Here is a 21,354-nt window from a genome sequence, read left to right as displayed (position 1 = left end):
TGGCCACTGATCTTCCGGGATTCAAGACCATTTGTTCTCATTCCAAAACAAGTCACCTGAAAACAGCTGCCTTTCAGTCATTGTTCACTTTATTGTTTCCACATGGTTTCTATGACCAGTGCTAATAATCCAGCTTCCTGAAGCTTCCCAACCAGCCACTGCCCAGTCAGTACTTTCATTTTCCCCTCATATGCAAGTTATTCCAATGCCCTTGGTATTCTACACAATCAATTATAACCAAATTGACTGTTTCTTATGCTGCTTCAATTTTATTTGAGATCTTCTATCTGAAACAAACAATTATTTACATTTTCACCCCTCCTTATATCCACAGTCATTTTTGGGCTGAAGCACAAACACTAAGGCAAGGTCTCAGAACCTGAGAAAATTTAGATCCTGTTCTTACTGCTGTATTAAACAACTTAAGACAACACTGAGTAGCCCACGTTGTAAATCACTTGGATCACTTAGAATAGAAAGTACTTTACTACATGAATAGGGCTGACCAAATCAAGCCCCTGGAAATTAGGGCTGATTACAGTTAGCTAGCTACAAGCAATATTTTATAAGGATTTTCTCTTTTATTTTTTTATTCTTCTTCTTCTTCTATGAGTAGCACCTGAATTAGGTCCTCAACTGCATCTTACTGTTCTGTACCAAGTAATACAAAAGACAGAACCAGGCCTCATAAGCAGAAGGAAATTTCCATTTTTAACTCAGTAAGTATTGAAAAGTCCACTTCAGATTAAGCCTGCTTAGCAGATGACCTAACTATTTTTCAATGTGTGTTCAGGAAGCGTCCACCATTTCATTACATTTAAATTCCCTATAAATTTTCAATGCATTGCAAGCAACTTTCATCTTTGAAACAAAGTACCTCTGGTACCATGGGAGCTGCCTCTGCTGTTTTTGTGCCAGTCAGGGCCAGTCTCACTACATAATGCATAAGGCAAATTGTTATGCCCTCCCTGCTTTGCTTACTAAAATTTGTTCTTGGTCATTTACCCAGAACATTCAGAAGCTTGGTAACTGCACACACACTGCACTGCTCCTGCATCATTCCCTGCTAAGGGACGCTAGGGAGGACAAGTCAAAAAAAAGGCATCTGCTTTCTGCCCCTAGGGAGATACTCTGGCACCTCCTGCTCAATGTGTGATATACTCTCTCATTAAATGGACATATGCTACTTTCCTTCCTTCTCATGGTGTTTAGGAGTCCTGCTTGTTTTGATGTAAATCAGAGCTACACTAAGAGGGGGTTTTGTTACTCTCACCTCCCACTCCTGCAAAAATTGAACACCCTGCAATGAATGGGAAAGGATGGCTTTATGATAACAGAGCAGAATTTTAAGCTAGTCAGCTGGATTTTATGTTGTTAACAAAAGTAACTCTGTGATATGGGACAAACTCCCTAAATCAAACTTTTCTTTATGGCATATTCTTTAATGGAGACCAATTCCTCACATATGTTGCCTGCCTAGGTTTTCAAGCAAAATCAGTGGAATGTAGGAATATTATGCACATCTGATATAAAGACACATTATATCATGCTGGAATAAATACATGGATGAAATTCAGTGTCGTTTTTGACCACTGTTACACTGCTTGCTTTCAGAAGCTCACACTTTTACCTGCCTCAGTGTCTTCAGTGGCACAACACAAATACTTTCATCCAGTTCAGCAACTCCTGACAGGAAGTTGTGGTTTCCTAATCTTTCAATAAAAACAGGCTTCCCAGAGATAGCACATCAAAACCAAGAAGCCAAGCTGCAAAAGTAGGTCAGCTGGGTCATCCCAAGAAGAAGGGGAGAGCATCCTGGGCACCAAGTACAGCAGCCAGAGCACCTATGCAACCACTGTACTGCCCCAGACAGACAAATCCCCCAGAAGACCGAAAGCTGTTTACGGCAGCAACAACCGCAGAATGAGTGAGACAAAGTTACAAAGCAGATTGCCACATAAGCCAAAAGATTATATAATACAAAAATATAGAGAAAGGATTGTTATTTTCATTGATCTTCAGGAAAAACAACATGCAGTATTATCATCTCTTTTGCCTGAAAGCAAGAGAGCAAGGGCTGTATCTGCAAGGCAGTGTCTTACAGGATGAGATTTGGAGACTGACTGTTGCAAATTATTACAGAACTACAGCTGAAGAACATTGCAAGTGCTAAGAGGAAAGGAAGCTATGAGGCTACACTGGAGAAACTTTCTGGCAGTAGGACCTATTCAGCCACTTAGCAGTGCCTCAAGGAAAATGATCATTCCTGTACACCATCAGGTTATTTGTAAGGGTGCCACCACAGTGTAAGCCGATATGCTGTACTGAACAGTCTTGGCTGGGAGAGGGATGCTGGAAGATCCCTTCCTTGAGGATGCCCCAGTTGCACCGCCTCCTTCCTCTCCCTCCTCCTCCTCCTCGGCTCGGCGGTGCCACCCGCCGGCTGCCGGCATTAACACAACGCCACACCTGCAGGCAGGAGAGGAGCTCCTGGCTGCACTGCTGTGCTTCCACCTTCCCCAGATAATCCAAGCCTTTTAACCGCTATCTTTTGTACAAAGCTTGCCAGGGATAACCAAGTTCTGCATAGCCTTCAGAAGCTGTGTTAGTTCTTCCGCCAGAGAAGAGGAATTTACTGAGTCAACAAAATCCCTCTGACAGCATTGGTGCCTGAAGGAATCTATTAAAAAGCTATTAAAATCTATTAAAAAGCTCAGCATTCAAAGCGGAAGTCAGGATGTCACTGCATTTGCAAATTCAAAAAGGCAAACACATTCACAAGCCTCTAAAGGGATGTGGTGTGCAAGGAACAAAATATAATGAGATGTTATGTTCCTTCCCCCAATTTTTAGAACAATAAAGAAAGAAGGATTTATGGTCCTGTAAAATATGAAAGGGAGATTATTCAGAGGACAGTGGTCTTCATTCTGTTAGACTGACAGACACAACCCCTCTGGATTCAAATCATCTAATGACAGAACTTCCATTAATCCACAAAGATTGGTTGTATCATGGCAATATGCAAGGCTGTTGCTACATTTAATAAATTTTCCTTCTGAGATTTTGATAAAGTGCAGAAAGCATTTAAGGGGAGAAGAAGTAATTACTGTGTCAGATTTTCATAAAGTTGTAATTATAGAGCTGTTTAAGTTGAAAGGGACCTTAAAGATCATCTAGCTCCAACCCCCCTACCATGTTCTAGACATTAGTCAAAGTTGGGTAGTTGGGCAGAAACAGACACCAAAACTCCCAAACCCTTCAGAAAACATAAATAGAAAAATGGTTAACAGAGAGACAGTGCATGCTTTTTACTCAGAACACTTCCAAAACATCAATAATGGGACAAGTCAGAGGGGAAAAAAAGAAGGGAAGGGGGGAGAGGGAAATGAGATATATATATCCCTGATATTAAATAATTGAGGTACATGTATCCCTGATATTAAATACCTTGAGGTATATGTATCCCTGATAGTAAATAATTAAGACACACATATATGCATGGACAATCCCTCTCAGACACCTTCATATGAAAGCATATCAACAATGAAAAGATGAAGTCTTTACAGATTAGGCAGTACCTTCCCACCATTGCAGCTGACACATCTTCCAGCAGAGAATTGCTGAATGTACACCTGGCAGAACTCAGCAGGACAGATGGGTTTGTCCTCTGCCTCGCCATGTGCACGTAAAAGGCAAACTGCTTAAACAAGTCCAGTTCTTTCAGATTGCTGTGGGTGAGCAGACAGCCCTCAGAAACTACTCAGGATATTGGCGAAGGTGGCAGCTTTCTGGAGAGCAGCAGTGACAAAGAGCTGAGCAGGTAACCCTGTGAGCTACAGCTGCAGTGGGTGAAGGCAGTACAAGCCATGTAGTCCAGTGCCATGGCAACTAACAATTCTACTGAAAAGAATTCATTTTGAAAGTTGCACATGGAGCCACTGCACTTGTTTCACAATCAACTCTTTTCTGCCTCTATTTACACTTTCACTTCTGCAATTTGCTGCTCTGGTTGGGTAAAAGCCTTTAGGAACAACTGAAAAGAAGGCATTTAAACAAGGAGGAAGTTTTTATCTCTCTGGATTTTGCCAGTTGAGTCTGTGCTCAGCTCAACAGCAGCACTAAATTATTTCTCAGGAGAAATCCTGTATTTCTGCAGAACCCAGAAACTCTGCACACCTACATGATGATAACCAGCATTTCAAGTCACCCTGTAATGATGCCAATCCACATGAAACCAGGGAACACTTACGAAACAAACATAAGTAAAACCTGAGTTTGTACTGATTGTTGGCTCACAAGTCAAAGACAACTCAAGGACATCAAAGACACCTTTACATTCTCCTTAGCTAGCACTGCCACATTCTTCAGAGACGAAGTGATCCCATTGCCCCCCATCTTGCCACCCCAAGTGCCAACTGTTGCAGAATTTTTTAATTTAACTCCTGAAAAACTTGAGAAACAAAATTCGGCTACCTCACAAACCCCTAAATTCCTCTAGGTACAAACCAACAAGTGCTTCTAGCAGAAGCACTTTACTAGGAATGCAGCAGAACTTTATATTTGATGATAGCTAGAGTTTTCTGTTCCCTTCCTTCTCTTTGGGAAAGGATTCCTTACAAGATGGAACCAGAGTTCTCAAAATCTAAGAATTCATTCCAATAAAATACCAAGACAAAATCTGGAATGAGAAGTAAATAATATCTAAATCATATACCTATATCTAAATTATATCTGTATCATATATCTATATCTAAATTTTATCTAAATCATATATCTATATCTAAATTGTATCATATAAATCATATCTAAAATCATTTAAGTGTATCTAACAAATCACAATCCAGAAACGCAGATGTGTATATGACTCACTTCATATACTAAAGTACAAATAGTTTTTTTCTCAAGTACTTGCAAAAAAAATCTAAAAAGGAATTTATAATTAATTAAGTTACTTAGCTGGGGGGGTGGAGGGAAACAAGGCATCACACAAGCCCTTTGACATCTTGTTTAAAAATATGTAGTTAATTTACTTACTTCCTTGCACTTCAACAGACAAACATGAATATGAATTAAGACTGAAGCCTTGAACAGTATATATCAATTTATGAAAGAAATAGCCCTGCCAAAGAAACTGAACCCCATAAAGCATTGAAGACTAATCTTAAAAATAACTAAAATAAAATGCAATAATAAACTAATTGCTGCCTATAACAACACTGAGTTTTAGAACTGAGAAACAAGATATAGGTGTTTTTGTGAGAATGCAAGGTTTAAGTTAGTACCACATATTTTCAACTATATAATTCTATTTGCTTTTATAGGAAGGATATCCAAAGTTAATTATCCTTTTAAGAAAGGCCTGCAGAATATGGGAAAAATCCATTAGCAATCTACCAAAACAAACATATTTTAAAACACTACAGCATTAATATAACTCACCAGTACTATAGTATCTTTTAAGTTCTGTGCGTCTGATGTCTTTCAGTTGATTGTACTTTTTCTTTTTCTTTTCCTTGTCTGGAGCAGTTTCCTTTTCCCCAGGAAATTTACAGTTGTCTTCAGAGGAACTGATTTGCTCCAAAATAACTTTACTTTCATCATCTTTCTCAGAAGGTGTTTTGGAAACAGGAGATCCAGGGGAATTAGCAGAGACAGTCTCAGTGGTTTGTTTGACTTGCCTTTTCTTTTTCAAACTGTGCATAAAGGAAAGAAACCCACATTAAGATGTAGCCAACTCTAGAGACAAGTTAACTCACTTTCTAATGATAATGATATTTTAAAATATTAATTTAATACCAGAATTCCTTACAACCCTTTAAAAATCACACACTTGGCATCTGTAACTTGGTAACTTAGATGATCCTACCTTATACTCTTTCTTCCATTATATCATAATCTCAAGGATACCTTCTCAAGAATAACAAAAAAGTTTTTACTGTTGTTTACTGAGGAGAAGAAACAAAGAAACAAACAAACAAACCATTGAAAAGCTGGGGGTTTTTAAAAGGACATCTCAATGTAAAAGCAAGGTACTGAATTAATGTTTTCAAGATGAAGCTTGGTATAAAATAAAACCTCAGATCACAGTGTATTATAACACAACAGCTAACAACAATTCCACAGTACACTGCTCCTGCTTTATAAAACCATCTGTTCTCATATAAACTTGTTATTTTTCCCATTTTGTCCAAGGTTATCTCCTAGAGGCCACTCATGCTACTCCACAGCTGTTCGGGCACAACCCACACTAGCTGGTATTGCAAGTGTCACCCAGGAGCTCCTTCTGCAACATTATCAACGTGGCCACAAACTGCTTCTGCCAAAACATTTTCCAGCTGCCTAGATTTCTTCTGAGAGAAATCTTAAGCTACCTATAGATCTTCCAACTTATCACTATAGCAACAAGAGTATTTTCTTTTTAGAAGACTCCTTAAAGCACAAATCAAGTGAGAAAGATGCTTCAGGAATCCTAAGACAGAATTTTCTGCTAAATCACCATCTATAGCACTGAATTTGCTTAGTGAGAGAGCAAAGTCTGACTTTATGGGTTGAGGGTCACTGTCACTAAAATAGCTCCCAGTTAATCACTGATTCATACCATCCAAAATGAAAAACTAATCTATCTAATGCTCCTTCTCTTCAGTACATTAACTTACTGGTTACAAGGTACCTAAGGGAGTGAGTAGTATATTTATCTTGTTGATGCCAAAAACTTTGCTTTGTGCACAGGAAGAATTATGCATAGAAAATACAGACAACCAGTGAGTCACCACAAATGGGAAAAGGTCTCATGAGCTCACAGCAGTAGCTTACGTAACTGAAAACTTAATACAGTAAGTTATTAATATAATGCAGGAACTTCAGAGATTCTTTCTTCCACCTTTATGTTTATATGCTTTTCATGTTTTCTTTTAGACCGCAACATAAAATAAATACACAGAGCAATTGCAAATTTTAGAAAGACATTTCAGGCTACACACCTTTTCTAAAAAATAAAATACTAAAGCCAGTTCCAAGTTCAGAATGTTTAGACTGAGAAGGGTCAGTTTCTCAGAATACATGTGACCAACACTTTCCAGTGAAACACTTCAAAACACAAGAGTATTGTTGTATTGTCTGTGTTACAAATGGTGTCTATCACACATGTATGTATACATATTGCTTTCATGCTTCCCAAAATAGGAAGATTCACATCCTGCAGCCAGCCCAGTGAGGATGCTGTGTTCCCCACTCACTCAAACTAACAGATCTGTAAGATAACTTGCAGTAGTAGCTCATGCTCTGCCCAGCAAGAGACAGTTACTGTATAGGAAATTTATGGATTCAGTCCTGACTACATATGAAAATACCATAGAGCATGTTTTAGAAAAGATACAAGTGACTACATCTATGTAACAAATGAAGTGTTTAAACTGACTAAGTGTTAAACTAGACTAATTAAAATTTGCATATGCAAATGAGGTTTATTTTTAACTAGCAAGCCACAGCCCTTCTAAAAGGCTGCTGTAGCAATCACAAAATATTACAAGCACTTTGCATGCACAACGTGTATATTTAGCTCTGATGTAAATCCTGGCAACACAGCCCTCTATGCTAAAATGGCATATTCCTACCATGGTTATATCCAATTACAGACTTCTAAGTGAGCCACATTCCTGACTTTTGACTCCAGTGACTCAATGACCTTCCTGGGTGTGTGCATATCACAGGACACCCAAATCACCTGCTTCAGTAGATGAGAACCAGCAAGCATCCACTGGCACCCCACTTCTATTCACACTGCAGCAGAGATTTCTGTCTTCAGATTCACAGTCTATTTGTTTTGATTACAAATTGTTTAGTAAGCTTTATGTAGTATGAATGTAGTATCTCAAAACAACAGGAGAGCCACTAGTGGAAACACAGAACCCTTTCTGGCAGGGGAAAAAAAAGAATAAAGAGTAAAACCTCTCCAGAGGTCAACAGTCCTGGTGACAATACCAACAGCTTCTGTCAGTACTTTCCTTAAAACATTCTCATTTGAACTGGAGTTTTCAAAGATGCCCCTGGCAATTTTTAGAACGAAGAGCTAAAATAGAAGTGGTCCATTAGTGATAGAAAAAAGGAAAGCAGAAAGGAGAGTCTGAACTGACTCACTGCAATGCAACTGACTGGTTCTTGTCCTCACTGTTTAATACTGTTGCATTCCCACTCCTACAGCACACTGGGGGCTCACCACACAATGTACAGCATCCCCAGCACACAGCTGCTGCTGCTGTGAACGGGCAGTGTCACTGGTACTTCAGGTACCAGTGATCAAGGATCTGGGGACTCCATAATTTCTATTCCATCACCATGGCAGCTATCAGATTTTCAGATGGTGCCAACCTAACTCCTCCTGCCCACTGCTTCAAGGCCATGACCATCCAACTCCAAAAGTGCTAATCCTGGCACTAGGAAAAAAGACTAAAGACCAATTATCCATGACACTCCAGACAGGACTCAGAGTAACTGCAACTCTGTCTAGGGTTGTGATCTCTGCTTGTAAGATGATTCTTCCTGAGGTTTCTAAAGCCTGGTGAAAATTACCAAATTACCTTCCAATTCACCACTCCTAAAAAGCCTTGCCTGTAATATATATCAAGGAAACCAAGCCTTCAATAGCATTTAGAGCCATAATGGCAGCCTCAAACCTACTATGCTTTCTGACATTATGCACCCTCTTAGTAAAGCAAAGCCCTGTATACACACAAGGCAACTCATTATTAATGCACACTGGTACAGCGCAGCAGAGACTGGGCTGTGAAGAGCACAGATGAAGGGTTTACTGCATCTTAAACTCCATTCCCTTGGGCACCTCCTTCAGCCTCCACTCACCCTTCTCTCACACTGACCTGTATATCCCACACAAGCTGCCAGTCCTTCTCCATCCAGCTCAGATTTCAAACTCGTCACCTCCTAAAGAAGGTAGGGGCTGAAAGTCTAATCTACTCTTGTCTCAGGTATTTCCCAACCTTCATGACAAGAGCTGCTATGAACGATGGCTTTAAGAACATAATTTGTTGAATTATTTCTTTTTTCAACTACTTTGGAAGATTTTGAGTGGGTTTGTTCAGTTTCTAAAGGGAGGTCTGTGAACAAATCTAACATTCAGTTTTGTCCTAACAGTTATGAAAGTAACAGGGAGCTGAACAACAAAAAAATTGAAACCCCTGAATTTGATCTTGTTCTGCAATTAAACCAGCCTTTCAGGCAAAACAAGATGCATACAGTGAATTCATAAAGTGTTGCTGCAGAAAATGCTTGGTTTTCAGTATCAGTTGATGTGATATGTTGTGTTCCACAAAGAAAGCTGCTGGGGGAAAAAAGAAAAAGAAAGAAACAGGGAGGGCAGGATAAACAAACATCTTATCTGCAAAAACACTCCTGTTTATGGAGAAAGTCTTACACATCTGTACTTTCATTTAGAAACAAGACAACATTTTTCAAGCTAGTTGATTCTGACAGGCAAAACATTTCTTCTGAGTTTATACAGAGGGGGATCCGTTTCCAGCTCTTCAAGTGCTTTCTGAACAACAACCAGTAAGGCATTTTCTAAGTTTGTCCAAATACAAAATTTGCCAGCAAAAGCAAAACTGCAATACAAAGATCATTTAATTTAATAAAGACTAATGATCTGAAATGGGCACAATCCCAGAGTAGGCAGGTAAAAATGCAAGGTTAGCAGCGTTTACTTAAATTAATTTGCAACTGACTGTTTACCTTGGGCACTGACTTACAGGAAAAGAGCCAGGAAGCCTTCCAAGAAATAGCCTACTTCATCTTCCAAACCCAACCCTATTTGACTGTCTAGGAAAGTCAAATAACTAATTTTTAGAATAAAACAGCCTGAATTTCCCATTACACTTAAAAGGTAGGTGGTTAGGGTAAAAAGAAAACTGCTCAGAGAAAAAATCTTATCTGCCAACTTCCACTAGAAACTACAAGCAACCAGTAAAGCAACTCTGACACTGAGAAAATGAAGACATGGAAATCCGACAGTAACTTCTTTCCTAGAAATTTCATTTTGTTTTGCTCTATTCAATAGAGGTGTCTAACAGACAATTCAATAGGACCTCATTCAATACATAATGGCACAGTCAAAGAGTGCTAGGTACTTATCATGGGATGATCTAAAAAACTCCTGTGATAGTAAGGCATGTTTTTTATGATGTATTAGGTTAATAAAGATCATACACCATGAACAACTCTTGCTTTAGAAACAAAAGCATCTTATAAAGTGGCCCTCCAAAAATATAAACAAAAGAAGAGGGAAGGGAGAAGAAATCTTTATCTTTTGGCTGACAAGCTGAAGTTTTCCTTTTTGTATATTTTCCACAATGTGCATCCTCTAAAACGTGCCTTGATATCTGGCATACAATCATGTTAACATCCTGCAGAGCATAAACAGATCATGTTCCTCAAATTTTTCAAAAATCTATTTATGCATACAAACAATAAGATTACAAAAAACCCTTTAGAACACTTCAAACACCTTAATCTGCTTTGTTCCCATTAAGATTCCTTTATATAAAAATGATTTGTACCCCAATTATTTACTTCAGAATTAATAATTTTAATCTTAATTTAAATATCTGCACTGATTTTAATATATACTAGTTTCTTTCTACCCTCCATGCCTTTCTCCACCCATCTGGAAGAGCTAAATAAATCAAATATCATGTCAATAAAAACCAAAACCCTACCTACCTACAGCAATCTGATAGTAAAAATCTCCATTAGTCACCCACTGGTCTGATCTTAGTCAGGCTGTGGGAACTCAGCACATCACTCCGGATGTCCAGAGTTACCGAGAGAACCCTTGGGGGTTTGGGAAATCCTGGAATGTTGCCAGGAGTGTTTGGTGGCTTGATTTTGATCCATCTACGGAAGTGACAGCAGTTTGAGGACGCGAGAATCACTTGGGAGTGAAGGGTGCAAAAAAGACACATTTACAGGGTGAAATATAGGTTTTAGGGTTTTTGGTACAGGGGGCTTATGGAGACAAGATGGAGGGATCAGGGCGTGTCTCGTCCTTCTTCTTTCTTCTTCTTGTCATCCATTTTTTGTGGTGATGTTGGCACTTGAAGATTGGTTCATGGTGAAGGTGCACTTGCTCATATGGGTGAAAAGCATTGGGAAATAAAGGTAAATATCATGTACGTCGATTTTAGTATAAAAAGACACGACCGCCCCGTGGGTGGTCAGAGTGCCTTTGGCTGCCTTGCAGGTCAAACCTCTGTTGGGCAGCCAGAAAATTTTGTAGCTAAGAAATAATAAACAATCTGAAGATTGAAAAACTGAAGAGTCCAGACTCGTCCTTTGAAACTCAAGCCACCCAAGAACCACCCTACCCGTGTCGGGGCAGAGCCAGACAGCCGAACTGGACATCAGGCCTTCTCTCTCAGCCTGCACAGATCACCCCTCTCCCTTTGACCCAGCTCAGTGAGAGCATGACTCAGCCATCTCCAGGCATGGCCCTGCTCTCACCCCATCCCATGAACCTGAAGAATAAGCAAATCTCAGACAAAATCAACCATTGCTGCTTGCAAAGCCAAAGGAAGTCAGGCTGCTTGGCAAACCATAACAATTAACCCAGACCTTCCCAGCGCAGCTGCTTTCACTTCAGCACAGAAACAAATACAAACCCATTCACCCTCAGAAATCTTCCTAAAACTGAACAGCATCTACCCCACAAGGAAGCACACTCCAGTGAACAGCAGCCATTTCAGGTTGGCACATGCCCTGTTTTGGAAACAAGCAAGCCACAAGGCTGTGTGCTTACTATTAAAACAGACTATTAAGGCAAATGTAAGGGAGAGAATACATCTTTTGCCAGATATTTTAAAAATACCTTTATATATTTATATATTTATATCTTTGTATCTTCCACAGAGAGAAAAAAACTACAAAAAATCAATTCTGAAAAAGTTATCAAGGACAACCATGTGGTTATAGTATGGTGGTTGCAGACACTCAAAAGTGTCCATAACCTGGTCATTCCAAAGGACAAAAAACAACTCCTGAAAGCTCTGATGTTAGTAGCACAGGTCAAAGCTGGAAATTTCCACTTTTATTGGAGCTCCTGTTACTGATTGACAGCAAGTACCAGCACCAGGCTTCACAGATGGTCAGCCAGCAGCAATGCTCAAGAAAGCTGGCATGCTCCAGAGAGTGAAGTGCTGTACTGACAATCCAGGGTATGTCTATTTTCTTCCCAATACTGCCATTAGCTTAAAAACCAAGTCACTACATCTGTTTCATCAGCTGTAATGTGGAGGGGAGGATTTGTAGTAAAGTTGTTCTGGAATTTTAAAGACACTACACTTTCTGATGAATTCTTAGATTAAGTAAAATATGTTCATCTCCCCTCCCCGGTTTTCTGACTTAGATCAGGGAATTTTAAATATCACATCTAACATATTTTATGTTTATTTAAGGGGTGGAAATAATCCCTGCTTCCCTGGGTAAAACTCAAAGAGGGTTTTGAGCTGTCTGAAAGTTTTTGTTTTCTTAAATTTAAGACTACAGTGCTCCCACATACTTTAACAAACTTTCCATTTTCAAAAGCAAAAGTATCCCCATCTTTTCTGTTTACTTAGCAAAAGAGGTTATGATGTATTCAGCACTCAGTTGCCATGACAACAATTTAATAAAATCTTTTCCATAGGAAAAGGATTCTGGAAAGCTATTTTGCTTGCTTTAGACATCTATTTGATTCTCTCCCTTATAACCTTAGTTACTGCAAGCTCTCAAAGAACAGCCTTAGGCAGAAGGCAAAATGAAGAAGCCATTCCCTTCAGATGACTCCTTTAATTTTGCCAGAAGTTCACTTAATAGGCCTATTCAGTCAGAGCAGCACCACAGAACTATTTTGTCACAAATACCAACTTGATTTTTAACACACTCCCATCGTGCTCCTCCTGCTTTCCTCTGCTGACAGTGCCAGATACTCTCTCCCACTGTGGTGCTCATTCATCACCCCAAAGGGCTCCTACACATGCCAGGAATTCTTCTGAAAGTAGCTCAACGAGACATTCTCCCTGCACTGAAGCCCAGGCAAGGGAGGGATGGCCCTGCCCTGTCACCTCCAGACAGGGCTGGCTCCCAGCTGCTCTCCCCCACTTAATGCCAGCCCCTCGAGCCAGCGCTCCCCTCCACTCCAGCTGAGTGAAACTGCGAGGAAAAGGGAACTGCTTATTGTCACACAGCAAGGGAGGATCTTACAGAGAAGCTGCACAGGAGTCACACCATAGTAAACTTTTTTTATTCTGATGAGGACAATAAGCTCATCAAGCTGGCTGATGCATCTCAAGTTCCTCCAAAGCTTTGGTAAACTCCTCACTCCCTGCCTCAACTGAACACTCTTCATAAAACTCAAATTCCATGAAAAAAGGAGGAAGGCCCTTTAAAATTAATATTTAATTAACATAGGGAAACAAAGTGCAAGAATTGAGAACAATCCCAAAGGCAACAACAGAGTACATGGGAAGCTCTGGGGGATGTGTGCTGCTCCATACAGTGGTTGCTCCACACCCATTTTCTCAGATCACCCATGTAACAAAATTTCCTGATAATAGAAAGCAGTTTTAGTATTGATTAAACTGCCTGAAAACAGAAAGAAATTTAGTGCTCAGTGACTCAAATGGCAATAAACATCCGCAAGGAAGCAATAAAACAGTAGGTGAAAATCAATGGTCATTTACAGCAAAACTCACAGGAAATGTGCCACACATCATGCAGCAGTAATGTAGCTGGAAACCACCTCCAGGAAAAAAACCTCAGGAGTGCTATCTTAGTATCTCTTATATGAGAAGTACCAAAGATACCAAATTAAATTCTTTCAAGAATTACATTCAGATAAAAGTGAAATCCAGACAAAAATAAGTAGCTTAGGCATGTTGTTTGCCAAAGATGTAAAAAGGTACAAAGAGCCAATATGAAAATTCATGATGGCAGGGCCATGGAGAACATAGTGACAGGGATACAGTCTTTCAGTTTTGGTGATTTGGTTGGTTTGTTTTGGTTTTAGGGACTTGTTTGTTTTTTTTTTCTCAGAAGAAATCTACATGGCAAACTGTTAGAAGGCTGTACACATGTGGGCAGACTCTTGAAGGATACCTGCAGGCACTCCCTTTTTTTCCCCCTGCCCTTCATTCTCGAGCATCCATGCCTGGCCCCCAGCAGAAATCCAGAATGGTGAGTGCAACAGTAACGAGGCAAAAAGCACAGCAAACCTCCAGAGCTAAACACTATTTGAGGAAAAGGAGACTTGTCTCAAAGCCTGTAGCTCACAGCAGCACCTTTAAGCCACTTCTATTAGCAAAAGAAGGCTCCTCCCTCTCTCTCTGCTCACCACTGATTCTGGCCCCAGGAGCTGTCCCCATTCTTGCACAAACCCATTTGTTGCAACTGCACAGGGATCAGATCTGGGAAATTGTGTAGGTTAAAGGTAACCCAGCAAAAGTACCGATACGTGAATTAATTTTTCAAAATTAGACTAGTCCCCCATTAGATCCCACTTGGCTGTGCTAACATTGGTGCCAACACAAAAGGAGGAAGCCTTTTGTAAGCAGATGCAAGACTGCTCCTCCAAGCAGGCACCTTGCTGAGATGGAAGGGCTTGTAAAGCAACAGCCTCTGCTATGTTACTTGAGACCAGTAAAAAGAGGATGCCAGAAAGCCAAGCCAGGCACACACCACACCATGCCAAACAGACCTCTAGACTGGAACACTGAAGTGGTCATGGCAGATTCTTCCCACTTATCCAGAAAAGGTGCTTTGATGATGGGAAATTTTCATAAACATTGGCACTCCAAGGGCTGGAAGATGGGCAGCTTCCCCTGCTGCAAAAAGGAAACAGTGACTTTGCTCCTGCTTCTCCAACAGCAGCAGAAAGAGAAGAAAGTGTTGTTTTCTCCATAAAAAGGATCTTAATGTTGAGTAAGTTGACATAACTCGTAAGTGAAGTCACCTGTCAGTGTTTGCGGACCAAAAGGGTCGGGGTGATCCAAAAGTTGCTATGGTTGAGAAGTCAGTGACCAAAGTAAAGTCAAAAATTCAACAGTTTTCTTATTTAAATGAGCAATAATAGAGATTATCTTAGAGAGGGAGGGGACTTGGATTTAAAGTACCTGTCTTTCCATTAGCCTTTGCTTTTCTTAAGAAAGTTACTTTGCAAATTACCATTTAAATGTTGAGGTGCTCTGCATCACTGTAGCAACCTCTATGGCATCAAACTATCAATTTAACACAGCTGCAAACAAAAGTAGTTTGAAAAAGAAAAACACGAAGAAAAAAATCCGCTTTCTCCTTTATATTATCAATATAAAGACAAGGCCAAGGTTTTTTTCTTTTAAAAAAGACACTACATGGAAGCCAAACCAATGGCTTTAAATGCTAACTTTCATAATAACACCAAAATTATCCAAATGTCACCACATATTTCTCAAGGATTCTGTTAGTTACAGCTGGATATCACAGTATAAGAGATGCTGTGCACAGGCCTACAAACAGGTTGAAAACTTATCTATTCAGGAACAAATTTCAGCAAAAAGCACAGCAACGTGAGTGGAAAAAGGTTTTATTTAAAGTATTTCAGAGTAGCTGCTAAAAAGAAATCTCAACCAACCAAATGCATATCTCATTTCTCAACATTGTCCTCAAACAACTTGCATTCATTGTCCTCAACTTGCAACCTATTTTGCATGTTGAGCAGTTTAATGGCTTTCCTGAACAGACTTCCCATGAACTGGCATACAACACAGAAGAAATGTTCAAGTTCACTTAAGTTACTGTCACATGGATTAAAGTTCTGAAAAGACACACAGCCGTGCTGTCATGGAGGAATAAAAAAGAATCTGTAGTTTCAATGTTTAGAATAATGGCTGATATTGTCTCATAGAACAGATATTTCATAAGTGAGAATCATGATCAATCTACACCCTGAACAAGTATCTGCATCATGTTCTGTACAAAATAATATGGCACCACCTTTTTAATACTGTGGTGAAAAGGCCATTAACCACAGGTATAAAAATTACAAGACAGGGAGAGCTTGTCTTTGTGGGACAGTCACATGGCAGGCATGTACAAATGCAACCTCTAACAAGCATATACCTTAAAATGAGAATTTGACATGGTCTGATATTTTTCAGCAGCCATACCACTACATTAGTGTAGTCGGTCCTCAATTACACTCATCAGAGATAAAATGTGTATTAATTACTACTTGTTAAAACTCCTCTGTGGGTTTTATATCAAATATTATATTATTTATGGATTTATTCTTGCCTGAAGAATATTTGCATTTTTTCATTTTCACTTCAACTGAAACTTTTAACCTGCACTCAAAATGTATATGGCTGGAAGGGGAAGAAGCAATTACTTTAGGGAAAATGAAAAAGCCAAAAGTAAACCTTGCCCTCTGTCAGCGTGATGGAAGATGGGAAGAACAAGAGGCTCTGCTCTATCTCCATGTTCTCTGGACTCTGTAAGTCCATGAGGTCTCACTGCACTTGAGGCAGTAGCTGAACTAGAACAATAAGCTGAGGAAATCAGGACGTTAGAGTGCTCCTGAATTGAATCCTGTGAGGCAGCCCTTCTGCTCCTTGCAGCAGCACACCCAGGAGGCTGAGGGCTGCTGCCTCCTCCCTGCACATGCAGAGCAGGAGGGTGGTGGGGACAAGCAGGCCAGGAGCTATCTTCAGCCTCCTGGTACTTTCAAGGACAACAACCTCCTGTCAAATCCAGCCAGCCCACGCCAGATAAGGGAGGTGCTCTGTGACATTGTGTCCTGCTGCCTGCCATTATGCCCACTAGCCTCTTCCCTTCTGGGCTGGGAAGGGAAGCTTCCTGGCATGCTGGCACCTACCCCTGTTATGGCAGGTGGGTGGGGAGCTGCTGGCATCCCTTCCCCTCCCCTCTGGTGCTCTGGCACCTCTCCCTGCAGCCACAGTGCTTTGGACCTGCTCCCACCACTCGTGCCTGCACAGCTCAGCTCCTACAAGCAGCTTTCACTGTTCTGTAACACCTAACAGTATGGTTCCTCACATGCACAAAATTGCTCAAATGCATCTGTCCATGGGACCAGAGTCATATGCTGTAGTTTTGGATTGCCAAAAAAAAAAAAAAGAAAAAAAATACTTTTGGCAGTATTTGTAACAACAAAAAGTCCTTCTTAGCCTCACACAAGCAGAATTACAACATGCAGCACCTGCTGCGGTCCAGGTGGAAAGAGCAGCATCATCTTTTTAACATTTCATTCCCTAACAGATAGTGAATATACAGAAAAATCTTCTGCTTGAGATTTGACTTTTAAAGATCATCTGATTGAAACATGTGATTGACACCTTCAAGTCATTTATTTATAGAAGCAGTACTGAAAGTAAAAATCCATTACAGAAATGCACTGTTATGCCAAAACCATAATATAATTTAAACTAAGCTTACCAGTGATTGGCTATCTGCTAAGCTTACACCTACTGAAATAAAAATAGCCAGTCCAGAAAAATAGTAGCAAAAGCCTAAAGTTATTAGCAGTATATTAAGTGTTATACAAGACAAATTCTCTGTGCCAGAAACTGCTGTCTCACAGGAAAATACTCAGTGTATTAAGACATCCAGAGAGCTGATTTGTGGCTTATTTACATTACAAAGGTTTTCCAGTATAAGGACAATTATCTCCCTCCTCCCCGAATTCCTAACCACTCCTGCTGCTCTCCTTGGGATTTTCTCTCACATAAATCAACAGGAGGAATCCCACAGATCTTGGTGGACTAACATGAGAGACTTAAAGCATAGGTAACATACATCTTCAAATTTCAGATGATCCCAGGAAACTCTCCTTGCTCAGACTACAGAGTAGGACAGAAAAAACCACCAAAAACCTACACTTACAAGTCACCTCCAGATAATCAGATTGGCAGGTGCAGGTGGGATGGAAGAAATCCCTTCCAAACACAGTCTGGAAGCTGGATTAACACTGAGGGCATGAGAGTTTACCATGGGGAGCCTAAGGCCACCAGGAGTGTGCACACAGCCTCTTACCCTGTTCAAAGCCCCAGAGCAGAGGCAAAAAGCTTCATTTCCTTGGGGAGGCAAGAGTGGGGAGCCCAATGCCTAAAGGCATGCAGCAAAAACTTTAGAATGTGCATCTAGTAGTTCAGATACAGTGCAAGCAGACAGGTGTACCCACTGTATTTCCCCTCTTACCAACAGAATTCCCTTAGCAGTTAGCTAAATAGTGCTTTCCAGTCTCTCAGACAGAGGGGGAAAACTGCCCCTTTCCAAAAACATGTTCCTGCAGGTATCATTCATACCTTTCCCCTTAAACATGCAGCACTCTTAGCAGAAATAGACTATATAATGTAGCATGGCATATGGCAAAACCATACAGACAAAAGCCTCAAATGATGGCAGATACAAAGACAGGCAATTTTATTCATGAGCCAGAAACACTTTCCCTGAGGGTGCATGTCTATCTTCTTATCAACCTGTGTTTTCTTCAATCCAGCAAACTCTAACTTAGCTCACAACACTGACTGTTCTCCTTCTCAAAATACTGTACAGCCCACTCCCTACTCCCTGTGGTACAAAGCATGGGAGAGCTGACCAGGACTGCTGCCAACAGGAGGTAAGACAGTTGCTATTTCTCAGAGCATGAGCAGAAGCTGATTAACAGCACCACTAAAAAGTCAGTACCATTAGGCATCTCTTTAGGTGGCTGCTTCTGGAAGGTGCCCTCATGCTTAGGCAGCTCAGTGATGGCAACTCTGTCATCCATAAAGACATGGCAAAACCAGAAGGCTGAGTGTGACCACCTCCTTTCATCAGCATCCTACACAGCATCACTTCAAAATCAACCATGCCACCACACTTCTGCCAAGTATTATCCTACCTTTCCACCAGTGTTTAAGCTAGACTTAATTTTAAAACAGTTCACTGGGGTTAAGCAGAATTTTACACAGTAGATACATCAAGTGCCTAAGAACAGAAGAGAACACCTGGGAGGCTGAAAGGACAAGACCATATCTACAGACACTACAGAAACAGTACAACAATTTAAAAATGTAATTATATCAGATCCAGTAAGAAGTCTGTATCTCACCTATCCAGAAAGCCACCTTGTCAAGCCTACAAATTTCATCATTTTTAAGATATGTCTTTAAATCCTTCCAAGAGCAAAAAGGTAAATGGCATGGCCCAGGAATGTCCAGGAATGGCTGGACCAGGAATGCCCAGCACAGACCTAAGTGCCTGGCATTCCCAGCTATAGGCTGCAGGAAAGGGAAGTAGAGGAAGACAAATTACACTGCAACTATATTAATAGCCACTGTTATCCAAACTGCACAGATGTCTACCTCAAAAGACCCATGGTGTAACTATTTATGTTCTATAAAGAAGGCTAAATAAGTTTCTTTTTAAAGGCTGATTAAGAGACAACCAAAGGTTCCTTTGGGAAAAGCAAATTTAAGGTCATTGCATGCTTCTAACAATCCAACCTTACAAGAATCTTGCAAGGAGAAAAATTGTGATATTACTGGTGTGACACAGTACATCTGGAAAGTAACTAAACTCTCTTCTCTGCCTAGTCTGCTCTCAAAGAAACCCAGAAAAACACAAAACTCCACCTTTCTTCTCTGTCCTAAAAAAAGCCTCTTCCTTCAGAGGCCACACTGTTACCCAAATCTCACTTCACATGCAGGGGGAAGTGAATGGGGAAGGAGGTTAGCCATGCTTCCTGTCTTACACAAGCTTTGTACCTCCATAAACAGCATTTCTGGTACTGGAAAGTTTCAAAGAAGCTTGAGGAAAGCCTCAGGGCCCCATTAAATACTTTCACTAATTCTGTTACCAGTAACAAAATTCTTCCTCAATCCTAAACGACTTCACTACTCTTGAGGATGAAAGCACTGGAAAGAACCAAGACTACAAAAACCACTATCTTGTTTATGTTTCCCAGAAGAAGCATTCACATTGGGAATAATTCTGTGATTTAAAGACTAAACAGAAAATGGTGATTCATGCTCTTTTGCTGAATTCTGTCCTGCACCACAGAATTACAAGACTGCTAACCCAGAAACCTCGGAATCCAGAAAGCAACTCCAATGTGAGATGAGGAAACAGTTCCCAAGATAAAAAGCTGTTCAACTTCTCCCAGGCAACACTTCAGAAAAAGCAGATTCAATTTTCAATTTCCCTCCCAACTCTCATTCTCCAGATTTACACCTATGATAAAAAGAAAACTTTATATATATATATACACATATATACATAGACACATGCACACACATATATATACACTAAAAAATTTGTAAGCAATGACTAGCAAGTGTCTCTCAAGCATCTGAAGGACCTGACCAACCTCCCAAAGCCCCACCTAACAGGTCCCAGGGATGCTGTCAGTGAAATTCTAGATATTGTTCAACTTCTTACACTATGACATTTGCAAAGGGCAGCTAAAATACTGACCTACAGCACAGAAGACAGAATGTTTGCTAAAAACATTGAAACCACTCCAGCATAAGTACCTGGCAGGTAAATCATAACACTGTATGTTTCAGAAAATATTTTATGGGTTTTTTTCAACTATCCACCATAGCAAATCAACTATCCTGCACACACACACCCTAAATAACAGAGCAAATAATAACCAGTGTGCCCCATAAATCTGAAGTAGTGATATATTCAGCCTTTTTTTACAAAATAGAATGCCTCAGGCACACATGATATTGCCTGAAACAATATGAATAAAATGCAATACTGTTATTCAGTTTCAGTAACTCAATTATGAGGTAATGTTTATATATCTGGAAGCAGAGCTAAGATATTTTCATTGTACAGATGAACTGAAATGATGTAATTATTTCCTAGAGCCATTTAAAAAATATTTAAGCATCTCCAGGATCTTGGCTTGACTATTCTTCACACCCAAGATAAACCTCCATGATGGTTTAAAAACAATGTATGGAAAACTTTTCCTCCTAAAAGCAAAAAATAAAATATGGGTGCTACAGGAAACCTGAATAAACATCAACACATTGGCTCAGCAGAATTAGAACAATTGCAAGGAGGCAACTGCTGGAGGAATAGTGAGCTGAGGAGCAGCCAACACTTGAAGTCTGTTACATAGATATAGTAAGTCTGGCCAACAAGAACCACACCTAACAGACAAACTTATGAAAAGGTCTCACATACATGAGATGCCCTCAAGGAAGTAACTTTGTGCATCTTATCTAGGTTTTCCTCTCTCCTAGCCACCACTGATGCCCTTTTTCCACACAGTCCCTCTGTGCTCACTGTGTTTTTATTTCATCATCCTACTGTGTCTTAATA

At 40.2% G+C, this 21,354-nt stretch overlaps 1 protein-coding gene across 5 annotated transcripts in view; it reads right to left on the bottom strand.

The window, feature by feature from the left end:
- Positions 1-21,354, bottom strand: part of NCOA7 (nuclear receptor coactivator 7) — an 85,375-nt gene that overhangs the window by 34,751 nt on the left and 29,270 nt on the right. For 4 of the 5 annotated variants that reach the window (XM_077175253.1, XM_054629898.2, XM_077175256.1 and 1 more), the window contains exon 3: positions 5,440-5,693. The exons of the other annotated variant lie outside the window; for it this stretch is intronic. In XM_077175253.1, coding sequence (XP_077031368.1) covers positions 5,440-5,693 — 254 coding nt within the window. The remainder of the gene's footprint in view (positions 1-5,439; positions 5,694-21,354) is intronic. 5 annotated transcript variants of the gene reach the window in all.

The sequence above is a fragment of the Agelaius phoeniceus genome, chromosome 3 (genome assembly GCF_051311805.1).
Source record: "Agelaius phoeniceus isolate bAgePho1 chromosome 3, bAgePho1.hap1, whole genome shotgun sequence".
NCBI classification, from domain to species: Eukaryota; Metazoa; Chordata; class Aves; order Passeriformes; family Icteridae; genus Agelaius; species Agelaius phoeniceus.
The sequence above is the reverse complement of the archived record's forward strand: the minus strand, read 5'-3'. Positions and strand labels throughout refer to the sequence as shown.